The sequence below is a fragment of the Coffea arabica genome, chromosome 10e (genome assembly GCF_036785885.1).
Source record: "Coffea arabica cultivar ET-39 chromosome 10e, Coffea Arabica ET-39 HiFi, whole genome shotgun sequence".
NCBI lineage: Eukaryota > Viridiplantae > Streptophyta > Magnoliopsida > Gentianales > Rubiaceae > Coffea > Coffea arabica.
The window spans coordinates 43,403,692-43,427,090 of NC_092328.1; the positions used below are offsets into that span (position 1 = coordinate 43,403,692).

Sequence of the window (23,399 nt, forward strand, 5' to 3'; positions counted from 1 at the left end):
TTTGCATTCCACAACACAATTTTTCAACAATTTTTTTTCATTCCACAGAAAAGCCTAAATTTTTTAGAATACAAACCAAGAATTTTAAAATTCTCTTGATAGCCAACTACTTATCAGATTTGGTTGGTTAGATAAGAAATATAGATGGCACCATATTTGGCATCTTTTTAGTACAAACTTCCCTAACCCATACAAACGTCCATAACTCATAAAGCCAAAAATTTGTTTGTTAGGGGCAGTTCACAACATTCACATAAAGTTCGTTATTGTACTCATCATTTACATGAAGTGCGTGATTGCAGTTCATCACAACATTTACATCATTGTACTCATCATAAACTGACTAGATTTTCTAGAACAAGTGGTAAGTGCATGGTTACAAGACAAGCAGTTTTTGTCCACTCAATTAGTATAACACTGAGGTTTAACAGGTGCAGAGTACAGGCTTGAACATTTGGCAACATTGTCAGTGTCAGGACTGATATTGAGCCAGTGACAGTCCTCGAAAGAACATGTCGTTCCACCATTAGGCCATTCAACATCATCATGCTTCATGTATTTGGGGCCCCAGGCAGGAGTCCCATCTTCATATGAATTGTGAGTTAATCTGCGTATCCCAGAACCGTCCGATTTGATCACAAATATTTCACCATATGGCTGATAGTGATGAGGATTTGATATTGGCTCAGCTGACACTCCAGCATAGTCTGAGGTGAACACAACATACTTACTATCCGGGCTGAAACACGGGTGGTTCGCCCGCCCGCCCGAGCCACTCTGGACCAACTTGTGGAGCCCCGTTCCATTCGGATGCACCATAAACAGTTCAAAACTACCCGAACCCGGATTTTCTCGGTCAGATGCAAAGAGTATCCACTCACCATCCGGAGACCAATTACACATCGTATCGGACCACGGACCCTCTGTCAACCTATAAAGCCCACCCGCTTCTCCTTCCAAGGCATCCATTATATACAAGTTCTTGTGCCCGGATCGACCCGATCGGAACGCAACCCATTTTCCATCGGGCGAAGCGGATGGGAATGCATCATTTTTTCCTCCTCTGGTCAATTGTTTGTAGCTAAGATTTTCATCATCAACGTTAATAGAGACTATGTCCACATCGGTACTTTCACTTGAAAATTCTTGCCCTGCGCTGGTGTAAACCACCCCTTTTCTTTTCCAATCCCACGCGGTTGAGAATGCATTTCTTTCGAAAACCTTCCGTAAACCCGACCCATCACTATTTACCACATAAACACCCGGAAAATCTACAAAGGCGATCCGTGATCCGTCGGGCGAAAATGAAGGGAAAGATCCATCAAATCGGAAAAGGGGGATTTTTTCAGACAACGGGTTCTTAAGGTTCTCGAGTATCAGGTTGGTTCTCTCTTGCCCGTTGCTTGTCCCCCTGCATCTATGGTACCCGACCCGACTTGAGTCCGGAGAGATGAAGGGGTTCAAGTGGTGGACGTTGGGCGATATGGGTCGGGTCAATTCGACGAATTGTTTCGAAACGACGTCGAACAGCTCAATGTGGCGAAAGTCCGAGTCGGGTCTTCTTGTTGCTACAGCAATAAAGCTCTTATTAGACGTCGAAGCTGCAGGCGTGAACACGTGGAAACCCGGTGGGGTGACTCGCTCAGTCACCACCGAGTCAACACCGAGCTTTCGGTTCTTCAGAATACTAGCCTTAAAAACGCTCCACCAACCATCCTCGCACCTCCGGTGGAAGTAGAAAGTTGAATCATCAGCCCAACTCGGCCATCCACCGTGTTCAACCACCTTGACTCGGCTTGCCCCGTCCCGAGTCATGAACAAATAAATATCCGTACCGAGGTCCTCAACTTCACCATCCCACCCCTTCTCCCCGTACGACGCCACCGCAGTCCAAACCCCGGAAGGCGAAACTGCAGGACTGAAATCCGCCACCCCGTACGGCGTCAATCTCCGAGTCGACCCGGTCTTCAAGTGGGTCGAGTACACAGCAGCCCAGCTCGTCCGAGGCACACCCGTGTTCTCATGAGTCGACACGTAAATCAAATACTCATCCACCAAAGTCGGCTTGTCCTTCATCGAAACCCGGCCATCGGACTGCTCCAAACCCACCAGAGGGAACTGAAAACGAGTCAGCTCGCTCCGAGTTGACTCAGATGGGTCTTCCTCGAGGATTGCTCTCGATCCAGTGTGCTCGCGTCCACGATAATTAAGGGAGTCCAGAAATACATGCGAAGAACCATTTCTTTCCGTAACATAGACGAGATGGAGAGGAGGAGGAGGAGAAGAGACATCAGCCGGGGTCCGATCAGGTGCTCCGAAGAGCATGGAGACTGATGAGGGCGAGGGAAAATAGCCGTTGAAATTAACGGAAACTCCATCAGTCAGCTGAAGTTCGTTGGAGCTAGCGGGTGCGACCCAGAGTGGAAGCGAATAGATATCAAAACAATAGCTTGCTCTTCCAAGAGTGGTGAAGACTATGCTGCTACTGCGACTGTATGGTCCGTCGTGGTTCGCCAATACAGGGAATCTCCAAAATGCAAGAAAAATGAAGAGGAAACAAAAGAGGTTGAAGGGATTTGTGGGTTTCGACATATTCTTCTGCCTGATTGTGTTTCAAGTAAAGGTAAGATCTGAGGATTGAAGGAGTTATGAATAATTGGAGAATGAGATGACAGGGTGAAATTGAGTGGTGAGTAGTAAAGAAAAGGTCGATTTTTATCCGGATAACGTTTGTATGCTTTGTACGATGTTTTTTGTCTATTCTTCTTTACTTTTTCTAGCCCCTTCTCATTTACATTTTTTTTTTTTTTGAAAGTTAAGTGTCATGTACTCTATTGTTGTCCTATTGGGCATTTCAGCAACTTGAACGACAAAAATTTTTATGAAGACAGATGATTATATTATGTTTAATTGAACATAGTGGATACATGTATATGTGTACGATTTGAATTCAAAAATCAAAATATGCACTTGATATATGTGTGTTGGGAATTGGAAAAATTACCTTTTGATACAGTAAAATTGAAAGGAAATTACTATTTTGTGTTAACTTCAAATTGGAACTCTTTATTTTGGGAAATCGAAAGAAACAATGGGGGAGAAAACCGTACGATTAATTCACAATCTTAGGATTTAAAGGTTCTGAGTTCGAATTCCCTTCCCCTCATCACTTCTTGAATTCCAATATTTTCCTGTTAAAATTTTTTAAAAATTCACAAATTTAGGAATTAATGCATTGAGCATGAAAGTTGGTTAAGGTAAGCGCTTTTAAGCAGTAAAGATAATTTTAGAGTGTTTGGTAACTAATTTTTATAACTTATGGAGCCCAACTTGGATTTGATAACTAATTTTTCATAACTTAAGGAACTCAACGTTTGATAACCTAAGAGCACTTCTGTCAAAAGTATTTCTTTATAAGTCATCGCAATCCTAAAACCAAGCCTAAGCAGACTGGCTTCAAGTTGAGAATTTTATTGCCGAAGAAATTTCGAGACTAAATTTTGAACAAGAATAAAAAAAAATCAAAGCAATAAATATGTCGCTACATGCAAAACTCTCTATTTTAATGTTGCTCTCTTTCGTTAGGTTTCAATCCTTTCCTTTTCTTATATTTCACTTTTTTTCTATATATAAAAGATGACTAACTATATGTGCCCATGCAGGCTGCTGTACGTGTAAGTGATTGACATGTGACTACTACTGTAATAGAAATGACAAAAGGAAAAAAAAAAAAAAAAAAAACCCTGACATACTTTGTTTAGTAAAACTGTTTCTGTGCACACATACTCAATAACTACTATTATTTTTGCTAACTTGAATTTGTAAAGAAAACTGTTTCTAGCTAAAAAGAGGTTAGAAAAGAGTGAATGATGAAACATTTCAGTGATGACTAAATTTTACTAATTTCAATTTATAAGGGATGTAAAGTTAATATTTTAAAAATTAAGGACGAAAAAATTTATTCGACGAAATGTGAGAGACGTTTTGAATGATTTTCTCTTATATTTTACTCTTAATAAAACTAACATTTACATGTGGGAAAAGTTGGAAGCGAAAATGCTTAACATCCCTGTTGCTCTACTTTTGTCATTTTATGCCAACCCTATATTTACTCTTGATTTTTTTTTAAAAAAAAAAATTATGCAAAAATGAATTTGGAAAAAAATCTATAAGATTTGGGAATTCTAATTATTATTTTGCCCTAAACAGCCCTCTAGACTTTTATTCTTCCTATAGTAACTTCGTATCAAATTATCCCCATTATTCTAACTATTATATATGCAAAAAAGGAAGATAATAAATCTAAATCTATAAAACAAAAATTATTAATCTAATAATTGTTGCATGCAAACGTCTCTGTTCGCCACATTTTTGGTCTTCATACACCAATTTTTTAATTAAGTTTCTTTTGTTATTCTAACAACTATGTAAGAAGAAAAAATCTAGAAAATTTCAAAAAATAGAAAAAAAAAAATACTATTCTACCAATTTGTTGGACTTAATACTCCCTTCCAATCTTTTTACTTCTACCGTGCAGCAATATATTAGAAATCAACTGGTAAAAAATTGAAGATAGGCCAAGGCAAAAGGGTAAAGTTGGAATAAAAATACATCTTTCTCTTTAAGTGATTATTTTAAGAATATTTTCATGATGTGGGTGAGTTTGTTATAATAGATATGGTTCTCAAAATTGCCATGCAACATCAATTAGAGTAATTCCCACCTAATTTGGAAAATTCTAGGATAGAACATTCACAAAATCCTGCATATTTTCTTATACTCGATCTTATAACACGTGGTTAAGATAATGCGTAAGAAATCATAATTTATTTTATAAAAAAAAAAAACCATAATCCTAACCATCGTATAAACAAGAAGAAAAAAGAATCACTCATTAAAAAAATGACACCTCAAATTATCCTTCGCTACTGAAAACCTACCATAGAAAATGCAATGAAAAAGAAATTCTAGCCAGGACAAAAAAAAAAAAAAAAGGAAAATTGATACATTCAAAACAAATTTAAGAAACTTAACTCAGTGTAGAAGACAATGGCAAAAAAAGGCATGAAACAAGGATTGAAGATATAGATCTTATTATGATATCTGATAGAAAATGCCTTTTTTAGCAGATTTTACAATGCATTTTAGTTGATTGCAGCTGGTATGCTGATGTGTTTGCTTACTCTTATTTTATTAATGGTTGTGGTTTGTTTGCTTTCACTAATATGTTAGGCAAATTAAATTCATATATTTACTCTTTTTTTCATTAATAAACTAAGCCGGATTACAACCCTTTGGGCAACTGCCCTTACAATCTGCTTGAACCAACTCAAGCAGCCAATGACTAAGCAAATTTTGCCTACTTTCTACAATCCCTTTATAGCAAATTTTGCTAAGCAATGACTAACAGAGTTGTTAATCCTTCTAGTGAAGGAGAAACAACATTCATCAAAACTGGACTTTAGTTTTTTAATGTCTGAAATCACTGTTGCAATGGTTAATTACATCATCTTCCTCTCTATTTATCCCATCAATTACCTGCTTGCAATCTGTTTCAAACTCCACTCTTCTCCAATCCTGATGTTTTGCCACTAGCATGGCAGCTCTTAAAGCCATTGCTTCCTCTAGCTTTGGGTTTGAGCAGCTTGAATTTGGCACTGCCCAAACAAGTAAATTCATATATTTACTTGTTTGCTTACTTTTTTTCTACTAACTAATAAAACACTGCTGTGATGTTGATGTAGAAAGCTAGTGAGATAAATAGAACAGTTAAAATCTCAGCCCTCATTATTGTCTTCTCATTATCTAGTCATGGATGGTCAATTTTCACCAAATTGGCAGCCTCCCCTCTCCAGACCTCATTTGCAAGCTAAGTCATCAACAATTAAAGTTTCCTTATGACTTTAATTTTGGCTATCTTGAAATTGTATGATGTATTGAGATGTGATGCGTGTTTGTTGATTCCTTTCTTATGTACTCATCTTGCCCCCTTACTCATGCTTCAGTTATAGTTGTCAATTTCACGTTTAATTAGGTTTTGATCTGTTATAGTTTGTCGATTTATTGTTGGGTTCTCCCGTGTAATTGATTTTGTTTGGGTTTAAATAGGTAGAATTCCACCTATTTAACTGGTGGGTGTTAATTAAGCGTTCAACTCTAATAAGGTCCTATTTAATAACTCAATTCAGCACTTAAATTAATGGATTTAGATCCCAGTATTAATGAGCAGGACCTAGTAGTAATTGAAATAGGTTGGGCTATCTTGTCACCACCTAAGAAATTACAAGTAAAGCTTTCCATTTCTTTGGGCTGACTTCCACCGCAGCATTATCAATTGGGTCACTAGAAACAAGTCGGTATCGAAAATTTAATTGTGAGTACGACCGATACACCCACAAAAATTAAAGAAACGTACTCTATACGTTTGATAAAACTGAAGTCAGAAAATTTAAATTTAAATATATTAAATTATTGAATTGTTAAGTATTAAATTTAATATATTTGAGTATAATTCAGTGATAAATGAATAGCTTGTCACTTAATTTTGAGAGCAAGTTTTGTTTAGAAAATTCAATGCCATTTAATTAATTCAAATATTCAATTTTTGGTTATCAAACGGTCTAAATATGTTAAGATCTGATTTTATTAAGTTTAAGTGCCGAATTTGGTTATCAAATAGGATCTAAGTCTTTTCTGAGAGGCTGTACATTTGTGACTTTCAACTTATTTTTTCTTTTATAAGTAAAACAAAATATTTGTTTTGCTTTTAAGAAAGAATTGAATACAAATGTAAGGTGTTTTCTTAGCCTGTTTTAGATTAGCAAAAATTTTATCCATACACCACCAATAATAATAATATGTTAAAAACACTCTAAAACACCTAAAAATTTTATTAAAAAAAAAAAACAACAAAAAAACACTGCCACCCACGGCCACCACCCTCCCCCCCACAACTCTTCCCTAATACTCGATACCATCTTCCCCCGTCTATCCCTTCTCTCCTTTCTCCATCCTGCGACCTTTCATACTCTCCTTTTCCTCACTTCTCGACTATTCCTTTGGACCAAACACAACCCCCACACCCCCATACTTCCAATATTTGAACTGATGATAGGCAGCAGGGTGGATGGGTAGGTAAAAGGGAGACAAGGGGGAACTCATTTACACTACAAGTAATTCACACAAATGATAGGAATAACAATCTACACAAAATAGTAGGATACATACTAAATCATCTTTAAAGGAAGAATTCAAGCTCCTGATTTTAGCAGCGAGAGCACCTTAAGAGTGACTATTTGGAATCCTCTTAAATCAAATTGACATTAACTTAATAATATTCTTTTTGCTTGAATGCAATCCTATCACCAAGGATCAAAACATTGTTAAAAAAAAAAAAGAAAATTGTTAACAACAAGGATCCAAATTTTTTATTTTATTTTCTTTGGTTTAGAACTCCAAGCGCAAAGAAAATGCATACAACCGCAATGCTAGGCCAATGGCTGGACTTCTCTAATTGCTGAGCTAGTGAACTCTGGCCCAAATTGGTTTCACACTATTGGGCCTTTGGTGCCTAATTTTCAGGTGTAGCTAAACAACAAGTTCTTTGTTTCAGGCAGTTAGGATGTTATTGGACTGTCTTGTATGTATGAACAAAATAAAAAATGAAATTTGAGGTTTACGTCCCAAGTTAGCCAAGATGTTCGAGTCTTGAAGTGTGAATTCATTCATATTGACTGAGTTGGTCACTAAACAAAATATAAAATTCAATTCTGACTACAGCTTAATAGTTCAAACTTTTGCATCTAATTGGGTCCTTAATTACTATAGATTGAAATTGGAGTAGTGTAATTGTTGTCGATTGAAAAAATAAATAAACGGAATAATGTTTCTACAAGTTCGAATGCTTGATTGGATTTTGTGCTTGTTGATCTTATCAAGCTTGTGCATGCTTAGAGTTGATTAATCATTCACAAGTACTTGTTAAAATATATTTCACGTGTTAGATTTTTGAAAATATAAGATTAATTATGAAAAGTGTATAAATGCGAGGATAGTAATTATTAATGTATGTATACATAATAGTTGGATGGAATTTTAGTGTATTAACTTCTATCGTATTAACTCTTATTCATAAGATATTTTTTTTTGGGGGAAAAAATGGGTACCAGAATATTTGTACGGTACCAATTCTAAGTCCTGTTCGCAAAGGCATCAAACCACAAAAGTTCCTTTGATCACGTCTTGTTTATATAGACAATTATTCGACCGTTTTCTCTAATATTTATCTTATTCCCATGCACAAACAAACGAAACTAAACGAGAAAACAAACCAAAGCAAACAGTGAGAAGCACCACTTATATGTCAACTAGAAGCAGGAGTGGTCACAATTCAGGTTTGAACCGAAATCGGATCGGAATAGGACTAGCAGTTTGTTGAATTGAAATCAAAATCGGATTTTAAAAATTGGAACCTGATCCCGTACAATAACTATGACTAAAGTTTTAGAATTAGGTTCATCAAAAACTTCAATTGAAATCGGAATCGGCAGGTTAGCACCAGTTCAAACAATGTAAAAAAAAAAATACTTGTTATCTATATCTATTTGGCCAGTTTAGAGTTTAGTATCAGTAGTCCAGCACCCAAGACCAACGGTCCAAATCCTAACCCAACAATCCATTGATCCATTCCATTAGCATGTCTGGACTCCATAACTAATCTAAATCCAAGACCAAGTCAATCTAATCAATGATGTATTTTTTCATAAAATTTGCATCATTTTCCCTTGCATATGACAATACAATAAAGTTTTTTTTTTTAACATTCATTATCATTTTTTGAAATAAAAGTATTTAAGCATGACTAAAAATACCAAAAGAAATCAGAACCGTAACCAAAATAAAACTAGAATTGAAATCGGATCAGAATTAGAGGTGCAAGAACCATAACCGTAATCATGTTAAGAGTCATAACTGTAACTGTTCTTATCTGGATTGATTTAGGTTTCACCTTTAAAAGAATCGTGAAACGATGGTTGTGAAACTGTGGTCATGTCTAGCTGGAAGGCTGATGATTTCAGTACATCATATCAAGTTATAGCTTTGTATAATCTATTATTGCGTTTTGGCATACCCTAATGTGTGTGCTCTTTATCAAAGGATTTGACTAACGTGTATTTCGTGGGCACTCATGGGTTTCAGGTATTAATTTTTTGGCAAGAGTTTATTAATTTAGAAAAGTGTCTAAATATGAAAGATGCAATAAATATGAGTGTATGTATCTATATAATAAATTTAATATAAATTAAATGTACTGATGAAGGTATTAGGAACTCATTAGAAAAATCATTAATCAAAATTAGTACATTAATTCTCAATCTATCAGTTTTTAAGAGAAGTTTTTTTTTTTTTTCGCAACGATAGATGTCCTATAACCTACTCTGACCTAATCTAAGGGAAGGGGTAAGGGGAATGGTCAACTAAAACCAGCCACAAATTGTGGCAAATTTTTGTGGGAGGCGGGGGTTGAACCCCTGACCTCCAGCATCACCATTAAGGTGATGACCACCGGACCAAATGGCCAGTGGCTTTAAGAGAAGTTACTATGTTGAAGATTGTGGAAAAGAAAAGGCCCATGTATAAACTTAAAACTAAATTGAGTGGGCATTTTTTTATTTTTTATTTTTTGCAAGTGGAAGGATAGAATTCAAAACCTCTTACTGATACTCCATTCCCTTGAATCACCCAACCTATCCCGCCCTCGAGTGGGAATATTTAGTATCACATATGTTGAATTTTAGTATTGCATATGGCGATTGAAATTTTTTACCATAAAGAAACTGTTGCTTTGTGTACATGTTAGATTGCTAGTTAGTAAGTCTGTTTAGTAACTAGAAATAGTGCATTATCCTTTTTTGTCAATAAAAAAAATAGAAGATTTGGTTACTTAATATTTTGGATTAATTACATTTTTCCCTCTAAACTTGGTCCCAAGTAATAATTTGTCTTCCTGAACTCCAAATATATATATTTTACTCCTTGTGGTTTTTTTTTAAAAAAAATTTTATTTCTTTTAGCCTTCCACCCGTCTATATACTCTTTGTACCCTCCACCGTCAGGCATAAGATTCAAATCTAGCATCTGATAGCAGGAAAGACTTTAAGAGCCTTCCCTTGGTCACCCTAGTGATTAATTTGTTGATAGGGTTACGAAGAAATTATATTTTGCATGCTTAAAATATTCCTAACTAATTTTTGAACACATATGACAATTATAACCTAATAAATGATTATTTTCCAACAATAGCTAGATGTATTTGAATACCATTATACTATGTTTTCGACCTTTTAGTAATACAAAAAGCTAGAAAATATGCAAAAACAAAAAATCTAAGTAATTGAATGTGTTTGTCTTAACACTAGTAGAAGCCTTAGTTTAGAAGAAATAAAATTAATTAGTGCATTTGGAATAAAGATTATTGGATAATTTTATTTACTCTAGCACTATTTTTAATTGATTTATTTGGGATAAAAAAGTGATAAAAAAATAAAAGTACAATGGAAAACGTGCTTAGAGAATCTCAAATTTTTTTCAAATAATTTAGAATCCAAACAAAATAAAAAGCAAGGTATGATTGTGGCATAAAAACACCAATTTGGATCTTATTGACTCGTGAGAATCTTATCAAAGTTGCTAGGTAAGTGAAAATTATCAAAGACTAATCCATTTATGATTTAAAGGAAGAAAGAAAAGCGGTGAAAAACTAGTGTAGAAGTTTTGGCAATTTTAACACAAAATTTTAACTCTTTTGTATTCCACCATTTTTTTTTAGTTTTTTTTCGTTATATCACATGACTTCGTGTTTTTTAATAACATGCTCCATATTTTGATTTAAAGTATAGTATTATTCTATGACCTTTATGTATGGGCATCAATGTCACTTCCTCTTTGGATGGAAAATTCATCATTAATGTTTAACAAGTTAATGAACGGAGCAATGTGTATATATTGAAAGTTAAGACAGGCAAAATATTACTCGGGATCAACTTCAGGCGAGCAAACATTAACTAATTGTATTTTTTTGAAGTTATTGGATTTAGTAAGAAATATAGATGGCACCATTTTTGGCATCTTTTCAGTACAAACATCCCAAACTCGTACAAAAATCCTTGACTCATAGGTCGAAAAAGTTGTTAGGGGAAGTTCTTTATGCGTCTAAAAAGCACGTCATATGATATTTTCACAATTTATAATTTTATATTTTAGTAACACTAGAACAAATTTTGCAAAAATGACAAGATTATCTCTTATAAGTTCAAATGCAATTCTTTAAAAAAAAATTACTTTGCACTAAAATTTGAACCTTATTTTAACATCAATTAGCTGCTTTTGGGAGTGTTTTTGAAAAATTTTGCTGTAGCAGAATTTATAGATTATATTTTGGGATATTTTTAGAAAATATTTTGGGATATTTAAGAGTAGAAGAGTTTCTACAATATATTTTGAGATATTTTTTAAAATTTTAAAAAATTTTAAATTAATTTTTAGATTATCTTTTAGAGTACTTTTTAAAAATTTTTATTGCATTTGAAAAATTAGTTTTTTAAAAACACTTCTATCCAAACTGATACAAAAAAGTGACAAAAAAATGTTTAGCTTAAAATCCCGAACTTTGGGGATACACTACTGACACCAAAAGGATCCAACGTGACTACACACGTTTCGGAAACACGTGTGCTGACTAAAAACGCACGGTACAAGTGGCGCACCCAACTCAACTCAGGTTCGCCGCGTGAAACCCGAGTCAGCGCCGAGTCTCCGCCACGTGAAAACCGAACAAAGACTTCCCCACTGAAACACTTCCACTCGCTATCCCAATCCCGTTCTCTGCCGGACGACACTTGCAGTTAAGGAGCAGGTGGAATTTACAAGTCAACCAACATTTCCAATAGTCAATCTTGAATTCCTTTTTATTCATTGAAATGAGAATTGCACAAACGTCCCTCACATTTGCAGATGCTCCTGTTTCGGTCCATATTTGAAGGGGAAAAAATGATGAAAAGTTTGAAATTGTTACATTTCAAATATCTATGCATTAATAAAGGAAGAGAGGTCTGAACATTTTGTCATTTTTTGAACTTCCAATTTTGTAGTTAAAAAAATTTAATTTTTTACCCTAACCATCTAATTACGTTTGCTGAAATAATCTCCCATAATTCTCTTAAATAACTGTAACTACTAAATTAATTATTATAACTATATTAAAGAAAAAAAATTACTAATAAATTGCAATTTACCATGAGAATTTATATAAAATTTTATTTCTTAAAAACAAATTTAATATATTTATAAAAATTAATAATTATTTCAAAAAATGCATACACATTGGATATGCCCTTAATGCTAGTATTTATTATCGATCAAGTTGCATCATTTTACACGTGAGAGACAAAAGAAGAAATTTTTGCAAAATTGATGAACCATTTTCTTGCAACTTTTTCGATTTCGTTGATAAAATATCTAGATAGTTTACACTATCTTATCATGCTAGTTACCACTTGCAAGTATGGTACAAGAGTACCCCAATATCTTGAGAGAAATTCTTGGCCATCAAATTGCTTCAAATATGTTGTCAGTTTAAATGAGATCAGTCGTGTAGAGTAGAGATGTCACAATAGGGATTTGCATACTAAGATGGCCACAAAGTCCATGAATAAAGCCTTCAACTGAGTTCATCCGAAAATTTTACATCTTTTAGAAGTCCTTTTATTTACTTTTGTTGTTGAAACTTTTACTATCACTCACATATATGTTGGAACTTAACAATAGCATGATTTATATGGTACAATGAGAATCAAACTCGATCAATACTTATATTCCAATGTTGTTGAGGGCTAAGTTCAACATTAAGCCTGCATGTAATTTGTCATAAATCATGCATTACAATAGAGTAGCTCAAATTCTAAAGCTTGTTTGTGTGACCTTTTTTCCATTAATATGGAGCTTATATAGTACCACTATTGAAACTGAAGTTATCTAAACACATTTAAGTTCATTAGACAAGCATTCACTAAGATGCAAATTATTACACATCTTTTTTGTTTTGATAGAAAAAAAAAAGTTTAGGTTAAGGGAAAGGCTACTCCATTCCAACGTTAAAATAAGACTATAAACGCATGTTTTCAATGATTTACAGTGATTTTTAGAGATCACATATTAACAAGAGATTCCTGAACTTTTTTCAGCCGGGCCAATCCCACACGGCAATTTACTTCAAAACTTAGTCCTCATTTGAATTGCAAATTTTCGTAGAAAAATTCTCTGTAATGCATTTTTTAATCATCTTTTTTATCTTATATACATTACATCATTATCCCAATTTCTCGAGCAACATTGGCAGTCGGGTACACAAGTCAACCGACATGAACTACAAATAGTCAACCTTCAATTTCAACTCATTAGAGGAAAGAATTAATCGAAAACTCATCAATTTTCTCTTGCAGTGAGTTGCAACTTGCAAATTCAAGTCCACACGCATGACTGAAGAACAAGGACGGGTTGTGATTAGATGCGATGCGGAGAAAATGGGGCGCAATTATAGTCCACTGCCAAAGTTGACCGCTGTCTTGATCATTGATCAAATGAACGTTATGGTCCTCCTGAGGGACCCACTTTTTCCCCGTGACCGGATAGGGTGCCAAAGAATATGGACGGTTCTCATTCTCCAGTTGATTGATTGATAGGAGCTTTCCGCCATTTTTGATGCAATAGGAGAAATAACAATGGATAGAGAATTATGTGAAATTTTTTATTAGGGTATTGTTGTAACACTTTCGCATTGTAATGTAAGACGTGTAAAAAATGATTGAAAAAAAAAATTAAAAAGACTGATTTGAAAACATATTTATAATGTAATTTTTTTCCCAAAAGACTATTTCTACGAACCAAATTGGTTTTCTTAATTATTGTATGTTGTTTTGAGTATTAGGGGTAAAGGGTTGATCTAAAACTTTTACAAGTTTAGGTTTCTTGATGCTTAGTTTTCTAGAAATTACGTTGGTAAGTTTATTTATTGAACTTGTGTTTCATATAATGTATATCTAGACAGCCTTTATTTTACCACTAAGAAAAATTTATTGCATAAGGATGACAAATTATAATTGTATTACCTGAAAGTTGTAGTCATCGGTCCCAAATTCCAAGAACATGTCTTTAAAATTTAGCAAATAGATCAATTCAACTGTCTTATTCAATTTGTCATCTTCTTTAGAACGCATTCTTTCTTTTTCCACCCTCCAATTTGCACTTGATAAGGAGTTATGATGGGCAAGGATGAATCACCTTTAGCAGGAATCAGTTCCTATTTCAGTTTCAGTTTCCAGCAAGCACCTAAAATTGATGGAAAGCATGATAGAACGAACCCTGAAATATTTGGCATCTTTGGAGATAACCCTAACATCTTAATCACTTTTCTTTTTTCTTAATGGATTTATGGAATATGTACTGCTAGGGTTACTATCAGCGATATTAAGTTGAATACTTCTTAATTTCAATTAAAATGGATTGATCATTTCCTACAGTGACAATGGAAACATTTTTCTTCCCTCTCAGATCTAAATGCATGAAAATGATCTCCATCCAAATTAATAATCATATTTTTCTATATATTTTTATACTTTTAGACCGGCAAATATCTGACAAGCTTTGAAGTTGGTAAACCTTTGTTTGTCAAATAGCATGACTTTACACTTGTTGGTGTTGATTTGTGCAAAACAAATCCTTTCTCCACATGACTTCCAATTGTTTGTCTGATAGATATCTCATACATGACCTAAGACAATGTTGAAAAATACTATCCGTGGGAGTGTTGTCTTGGGTAACTTTTTCAATTTAATTGAAGTATTTTATAATTAAAAATATTAATTTTCACTCTTGAAAGTTGAAACCTCTCGCTTTAAGAATTGCTGGATCTGTTAGTCTCTTCCTTTTCTTCTCCATTCTCTCTTTTACTTCTGACATCTTTGCACTGTATGGAGCTAAGCCATTGTGTTCATTAAATTTGAGTTAATGTAAATTCCTCATTTCCAAATCCATAAAATTTATTACAAGAAGCTAAATGTTGCCCTATACGTTATTCTGGAAAAAAAAAATTAAGGGCATATCACATGATATAACTCCAAGAATGCAAAGTTCATTCTTTTGTGATTGTCAAAATTTCAACATTAGTTGCTCGCATTTTTGTCTCAATAGTCAACAGGTTCCAGCCAGGGGTTCTCTAGGTGTGATTTCACCTTGAAATAATGAGCTATCTTGGTCCCTCAACAACTACAATTAATTCAATTCTTCTGTCTTGTCCTATAGAACTAAATAATTCAATGTAAAGTCCATGAATTTTCATTTCCTTTCCTCATCAAGTGACATCCTCATTCTTTCAAATTTAATTTCACAAAAAAGGAAGTAAATTTCTGAACCATAACAAATTTCTTCTGAAAAATATTCATTGCCATTCATTCTATGCTAATTTGTTACAAATTGGTTTGGCTCGAACATGACAATTTGCTTTCTTGTCTATTGTTTGACGCACTTAATGGTGTTTTCTTTTGATTGGAGAAGGCCCTTAAGAGCTTTGACATGTACCAATTGTTTCCCCATATATAGAAGTTTGGATTTTTGCTTGACCATTTGTTACAGATATAAACTTCGTACAAAGAATCGCATCAAAATCTCTAAAAACTTACCATCATGTCAAGATATATATGTACAAGTTACATAAAGATAAATTAATTTATTGGAAGTTGAAAACCAAATACAATGCAGAAAATATATAAAAAAAATTGTTGTGTATGAGATTTTCCAAATTTCTAAGTGGAAGTTCATGTGATTAAGTTGAAAAAAAACAGTCACTTACTTTAACCAAATGTTAGCAATAGTACAAACTTGTAAATCAAGCTAATCTCATAAGCATCCCCTGACTTTTCAAGGTAATTATTTGATGGCTACAGTTAAGAACTTGTACTTCTTCATGTAAAATGGAACCTCCCTTTAATTGAATAGGGACATTTTCTTCAATACATGTGTCATCTTTCAATTGTCTTTATAAATAGCATAGAACTTTTTTAGAATGACACAACATCACATAATGGAACTCAAAAACAATGTACCGATTAACAACATAGTTTAGCAAAAATTTACAAACTTAAAGAGAATTTCACTAGTAATGCTAGTGAAATTTGTGTAATTACATGCATTTTACTGGTGCGCGCACACACACATATACACGTACATATATACATACATATATATATATATATGAGGTTGGGCCATGCTATCTTGATTAGGCATCAATGATTGTGGGCCATTGCTAGATAATAGATATATATATATATATCAAGTTGACTATTATGATTTATGCATTAATTCTTGGTTATGCCCATTGGCATTTGGCGCATCTGCTCATATATGGCATTTACGGCAATTCGAATTGAGTGGATTCTTCAACATTTTTGTCGATAAGAAGATAAAATGATAAGGATGCATAATTTCTTGAGTCCTTGGGGGAGAAAAGAGAATCATGAGATAAAAAGGACTGCTCATGTTTCAAGAAAGGTAAAGTGCATGGATACGAAAATTAGTCCTATCATTAAGGTTCAATGCACTCAACTTTAAAGTTCGACCCTTGATGGTGTTAAAAGTGGCACCAACGAGTGATAAAACAACCCGCTATGTGATATCGATGGCCAAGAAATTGGCACATTGAGAATGGCTCTATCGTAGAAGATTTACAATCCAAGTTGTGCCAATTTGTGAGAAAAACCATGGAAAGAAAACAATTTTTTTATGCGTCCAAGGCCTTTGTACTACTAGAAGAATGCAAATTGCTCATTATTATGTTTATTGGGTATATGGAAAGCAAATTGCTTATGGGGAATAGGTTCGTACAAGATTATGCTTGAAAACATTGTATCACATTCTTGTAAGTTATATATTTCAGAAAGATATTTCATAATGCACACAAGTAAAAGCCTATATTAGAAAATTACTGCATTTCAGAAAAGAAAAAAGTACTTAAAAATCTAGAGTACAAGTTTGTTCTAGTCTTCTAGAATGCAAGAACCGTAGAAGTGTAGCTAAAAGTCATCATATGAGGCAATGGCGGCACTAAAATATTATTCTTGTGTGATCTTTATATCTTTTGCCAAGAATCAATCCAAGAGCAAACCTTGGCAGAAGGTCAATTTATTCATAAATCTTATGATATAGGAGATATCATTGTTCTTCGGTTCCCTTTATATTGATATATTAATGATTTCAGTCAATGTTTTAGCCGCTTTTGGATGACTCTGGCAACACAAATGATCCAAACTTTCAACCTAATCTCAACATAATAATACTGGATATTAGTGAGTTCAATCATTTTCAAACTTTCTATGATTAAATAATCAAGAAAGACAATCTCAATTCAAGAATCTTGGCTCAATCAGTGACTAAATCACATCTTAATTAATAAATAAACATGCATGAAGCCCTTAGAGGAAGCAGCGTTGGTACTAATTAATTTGCTCTATTTTTTGGTGGGTTGGTAAGTTACCAAATCAAAGGAGTCGGGTGGAGACCGGTAAATGTAACCGGCCTAATTACTTTTTGGTTTAACTAAGGTTTAGATAATCCATAAAATCACATCAAGATCTCAAAGATTAGTTAATAAATTCGACTCTTACGGCATGTATTTCATACTAATCAACAAAATTAGTCATAAATGCAGTTCAAGCCCCGTTTAAGTTAATTCATACTATGTGTATGGTACACTCTCTAACAACTCAGTTGACTAATATCCCTACTAATTCAGTTGGATCTTAACTACACTAATCGAGTAACTTTGATCAAGCTCATCTATTCTTACATTTTCTTGGAAAAGTACATTCAGAATTTTTTTTTCAAAAGAGTACACTTAGAGTTGTATGTAGTATGTACTAGTAATTAAGTCAAACATGAGAGTTAACCCCTCTGCTTGGGGTTGAGCATAAGGGTCGGGAGATTACAATGGAGCTAATTAACCCCTCAATTTTCCCTTGATAGTTGGTCTCTCTAGTTGATTAAAGCAACATCAACAACTTATCAACCTTGATAATGTTTTAGGATATTTTAAACCAAGCTTAGATAATTGTTATATTAAGTCATGGGCTATATTGGCAAGTTCCATGGTCCTGGTACATTTGGTTCAAGTCAGTGGAGTTTCCATGAAATCGTTTCTAATATGTATGCAAGTCCGAGTCCGAATTGTTACCGGTTCCCACTTAGATTCCTTTTCAATCGTTTAAGTTTATTGACTTGTCTATGCCCTCCAAGTCAGTGTTCGTTTAGGAAGTCCCTGTGTTTAATTATATGGCAACCCACTGCCTATATACATGTGGTGACTATTTCATATCTACTTGGAAAATTGAGTTGAATTTTGAAAAGTTGAGTTGAGGAAAAGTCTAAATATTGTTATTGGGAATTTTGAATTAATGAAAGGCTACGACTTGATATTGTTATTGTTAAATTTTGAATTAATGAAATTATTGAGGATCTGTTTGTGTGTTTATTCTCTTCCTCTTTTCACATTTTTTTATATCTCAAAATTGCTTCCACTGTACTTTTTTTTTTTTTGTGCCAACATAATGCATTCTCTTTTTTTCTTAATTTTTTTTTGTAGAAGGGGAGAGTTGGGATAGTAGAAGTAGGGTGGAATCATGTATCTATTGTTAGTATATATAAAATTAATCTCAAGTTATTCTAACGCTGTTATGAAACTAACACTAATATGGTGTAGGATTTATGTTATTTATATAGCGGCACTATGCTAAGAAAAACAAAAAAAAACTGATGAACTTAAGAAAAGAGGAAAGTAAACGAGAAAGAAATACTATTCTTTCATTTGCTCAAATGATCTTGAGTTCTGTATCACTAATACAAGAGAAGGTGACCTCTATTTATAGGGGAGTACATAAGAGTTACATTAACTAACTAGAATTCTTATCAAGATAGTGATAAGATCTTCTTGAAGGTTATAACAGGTATCACCTTGAAAATCATGATAGTTTTATTACCTTGAAAATTTTGATAGCTTTGTCACCTCGAAAATAGTAATAGGTTTGTTATCATTTATGGGATGAGATAAATGTGATAGACATCCATAAGTAGACAAACTAACTATATTTCTTATCAAGATAGTGATAAAATCTTCTCAAAGGTCATGACAAATTTATCATCTCGAAAATGTTAATAGCTTTACCACCTCAAAAATAGTGATAGATTTGTTATGATTTAATAAATGAGATAAATGTGACAAATATGCATAATTGTTTAATTCTTTCATAACATTCCCCCTTGGATATCTATTACACAAAGAATATGCCTTTGTTATCATTTAGTGGATGACATAAATGTTATAGACTTCCATAATTATTTAATTATTTCATAACACTCCCCTTAGATATCAATTACATAAAAAATGAGTAATTTTATAAACTTTCAATTCACATTATTTCATATGAGGATCTAGGAAATCTAACAGCATTTTTCAAATGAATTTTTTTTAGTTGATCATTTTCTCCCCCTAATGTGAAAAATTGTAGTTCATCACAATATGTATAAATTATTCAATAAATAGATCACCCACCAATATTTCAGGGTGATACATTCTTGACCTAGATTTTTAAATTTCTATTAGAACTACCCATAATATAAAGGGTTATATTGAGTGCTTATCAATTCTTAAAATCATGTAAAATTTTACTTTTTGTCAAATCATAAATCTATTGGTATCAGTAAACTTTTGATTTACTGTGGATGGTAATTATAAACCAAATGAGAATAAAGACAACTATATCGATAACCATTTCTCTATCAAATGATATTTCTAATATAATCAACCTTTGTCTTGTGATCTCTAAGTATAATATCTATTTAGTGTCTCCATACCATATTCATATTAAGATATTTTCAATAAAATTTTGAAGATTTGGAGAGCAGTATATCATTTATAACAAATTTTTCTCCTACATCATTAAGAACTCTGAAAAAACTTAGATAACAAATTTTTGTTCTTCCAGAGTTTTTAATTAATTTTAGCACTACTACTTATGAATTTCAATAAGGAAAGTACTTTTTTATTTTTAAATATAGTGTGCATAGTAGCACTATCAATGAGACAGGTATCATTATTGCCATAATTCTTATAAGATAAATATCATCACCATAATTCTTTTATCCTAAATATTTGGCATCCATTTTTCTTCAAAAATAAAATACAATTATTACTATCATAACTCAAATTGATCATCATACGCCTTCAGGATGTTTAAAGAAATTGACCATGTCATGATGTTATAATTTTGATTGGTTAAACTGATCATCATATGCCTTCAGGATGCTTAAAGAAATTGAGCATGTCAAGATGTTATAATTTTGATTGGTTAAATGTATTTTGGAGATTTATTTTCTTTTCTATTAATACATAATAAACATTAAAAAGTATTTAATCATACTCTAGGTATGAAAATAACTTTTTACATCACTCTGATGGATCTTCAAGATATTTCTTTTCAGTGATAATTAATAAATACTAATAAGATATTTAGTCATATGATACATACGGGTCTAGTGCCTTTCATACTATACCAATAGCATTTGTTTTCACGATCTTTATTTTCTTGCTCTTATCATTATTATCTCACTTCAGGTGGTAATTTTTTGTTCTTGACATGACAAGATATATCTACCAAAATCATAGTCTCGGTTATAATTGTAGCTAATAAGTTGAACTTTAGTCACATTCACTTCTTGAAATGGATTAGAGTTGGTTGGATTTTATTATTGTATTCATCTATAAGAAGGCATGCAATAAACACACAATACTTTTCAAATTTTTTTTCTTTCGATATTGCTATTACAGGAGGATATTCAAGGAATCAAATGTGAAGAATATTATTTGTAGCATATCTCATGAGTAATATATTCTCTACATAATTTCAAATGAGAATTAATTCTGAACATTACATAATTATGTTCATCAATTGGTTTAAAATCTTGCAACCATAGGTAAATTTATTATACTAGACTTTTGAAAGAACGATCTTTTTCAGGTGGTCAAAATTTTCTTTTGATTATTTCAAAGGACAAATAGATCCTTAATTATAATTGACTTTTTATAATAGTGTCTCCAAAATTTATTACATTAGGATATATTTTAACATCTAGTATCCGTAATAAATAATTCTTTCGATAAGATAAATGAGTAAAAAAGAAATATTACTTCAAAGATGCCAAAAAGTATATGTTTGTACTCAGCAATTACTCAGTAGTAGGCACTTGTATTTTACGATTATTCAAAGGTTAGCCATATGAAATTGAAATAAATTTATGAAGAAAAAACTTGCCTCAATGAGAGTTTAAGAATTGAAACATGTTTTCAACAATTATTCAAAATTAAAACTTATATTTGATTATTCAAAAGTAGAGTCTTGTGTTTCGTGTTTGCTCAAAGGTACATACTCATGCTTCACTTTCGTTCAAGATAGAGACTCGTGTTTTACTTTTGTTCAGAATTACAGACTTGTGTTGATAACGTATTATGAAATTAATACTAATATAATGTAGGATTCGTGTTATTTATATAGTGGGTGCTATGTTAAAAAAAATTAAGAAAACTAATGAACTTGAGAAAATAGAAAAGTAAACAAAAAAAGAAGAACTATTCTTTGAGATGAGAGGAATACAGCAGAGTTCAAGGTACATAAACTAAGTATAATTCTTATCAATATAGCAATAAGATTTTCTCACAGGTAGTGACAGGTTTATCACATTAAAGATAGCAACAGGTCAAACAACTCTTTTTTTTATTCTGAAACTCTTTTCCCAATCGAGTAACTATTTATTAATTGCCCGGTCACGGTCACGATCACGATCACGATGGCAGGTCACCAAAGTAGCACCTGACTTGCAAATGTTAATTACAAGCCATCCAAACAGCACTTTGGTTCCTCCGAAAAAATCCCGACTGGTCAAACATTTCAGCTCCGCTTACAGTACCTTTTGACTCCTATGGGCTTTCTTTTCATTTGTGACCGTATCTTTAATGAATGGCCGTATCTTTAATGTATGTGTACTTTATTTCCGTTACCTTTATTTGCCCGTTTTGTTTTGTTTTTCTTTAATTTTTTTTGCTTTTCTTTTTTCTGTTTATAGGCATTTAGAAAGAGACAAGTTTATGAATGAAAATAAAATTATAATAAATTTTAGAAGCTACATGAGAAAAAATCCAGAATTTTTTCTAGGAAAATAGTTTTAATTTATTGAAGAAATTAGTTGACGAAAAATATGTTTTTATATGCTGTTTCCTCTTTGTTAAGGAAATGTATTGGAACCGCTAGCTTTTGGATTGGTAACCACCACCAAAACATTAAACCTTGGTGGGTTTGCCTTCCACCAATTATCACATTTGAAGTGATTTTGTTTAAAAAATTCAGATTGATGCGTAGTGCACATGTTTGGTCCGGTGGTGATTCAGTCCCTTTTGAATTATTTCTGAGCCTCCTTAGATATGCCCCCTCCCCTAATATAGGATTAATTAGATTATACAACAGTAATGTCTCTGGTAAAAAAAAAAAAAAGAAAAAGAAAAAAAAAGGAAACGGATTGGGTTGTTGGGATAAGCTGGATTATTTATTTATGTTTTATCTTTTGCCTGCAAACCCCATATCTCAATGGAATTTGGAGCACGTGGATAATTCATCTCGACCTCAATGCAGAAGAAAAATGTATTCAAGAATTAGTGCATACCAACTATTTTAATTTGGAAATACTTCTTTTCAATCATGGATTATTCTCCTCCAATATATTTATACCCTTTGTCCTTTGCATTGTCACGCAGTAAAGGTATAAGCTAGTGAGCTTGGTATGGTACCTGGTTGTTCAATTATTGGGGCTAATATTCTCTCTCAGGCACACTAGCTAGTTGCCAAGACACTAGCTAGTTGCCAAGAGGAATCAAATTTCATACACCAAACCAGTAGAGGTAATTTGGTTGTGCAAGGCACGGCCTAGGTCCTCTGGTAGTTTAGTTGAACATCTAGCACCAAATCTTTTAGGTACATAATAAAGAGAAATATAAGAGAACAATTGAATGTCAGAACAATTAAAACTTACTACAAAGAGAAATTTCATTTATGAAATTAGCTCTTTTAAATTAAGGAGGCAACAAACATAGAATTTATCAAATTCATCACTAATCTTGAGGTTAATGAAGGAAGGCAATGCAGTGAGTGTATGGTTGAGTACAATTGAGAAAGAAGAAAGCTGATTTTTTTCCATGTAACTCTGAGAAATGATTTATAAAGGAATGAGAAAAGAGACTTTAATCAATT

The 23,399-nt window shown here is 32.9% G+C and overlaps 1 protein-coding gene across 1 annotated transcript; it reads right to left on the reverse strand.

Moving 5' to 3' along the window:
* Positions 1–248: 248 nt before the first annotated feature.
* Positions 249–2,875, reverse strand: LOC113712594 (uncharacterized). Its single transcript, XM_027236077.2, has one exon. It carries the CDS (start codon positions 2,590–2,592, stop codon positions 403–405), a length of 2,190 nt encoding a protein of 729 aa, XP_027091878.2. The 5' UTR covers positions 2,593–2,875; the 3' UTR covers positions 249–402.
* Positions 2,876–23,399: the final 20,524 nt, after the last annotated feature.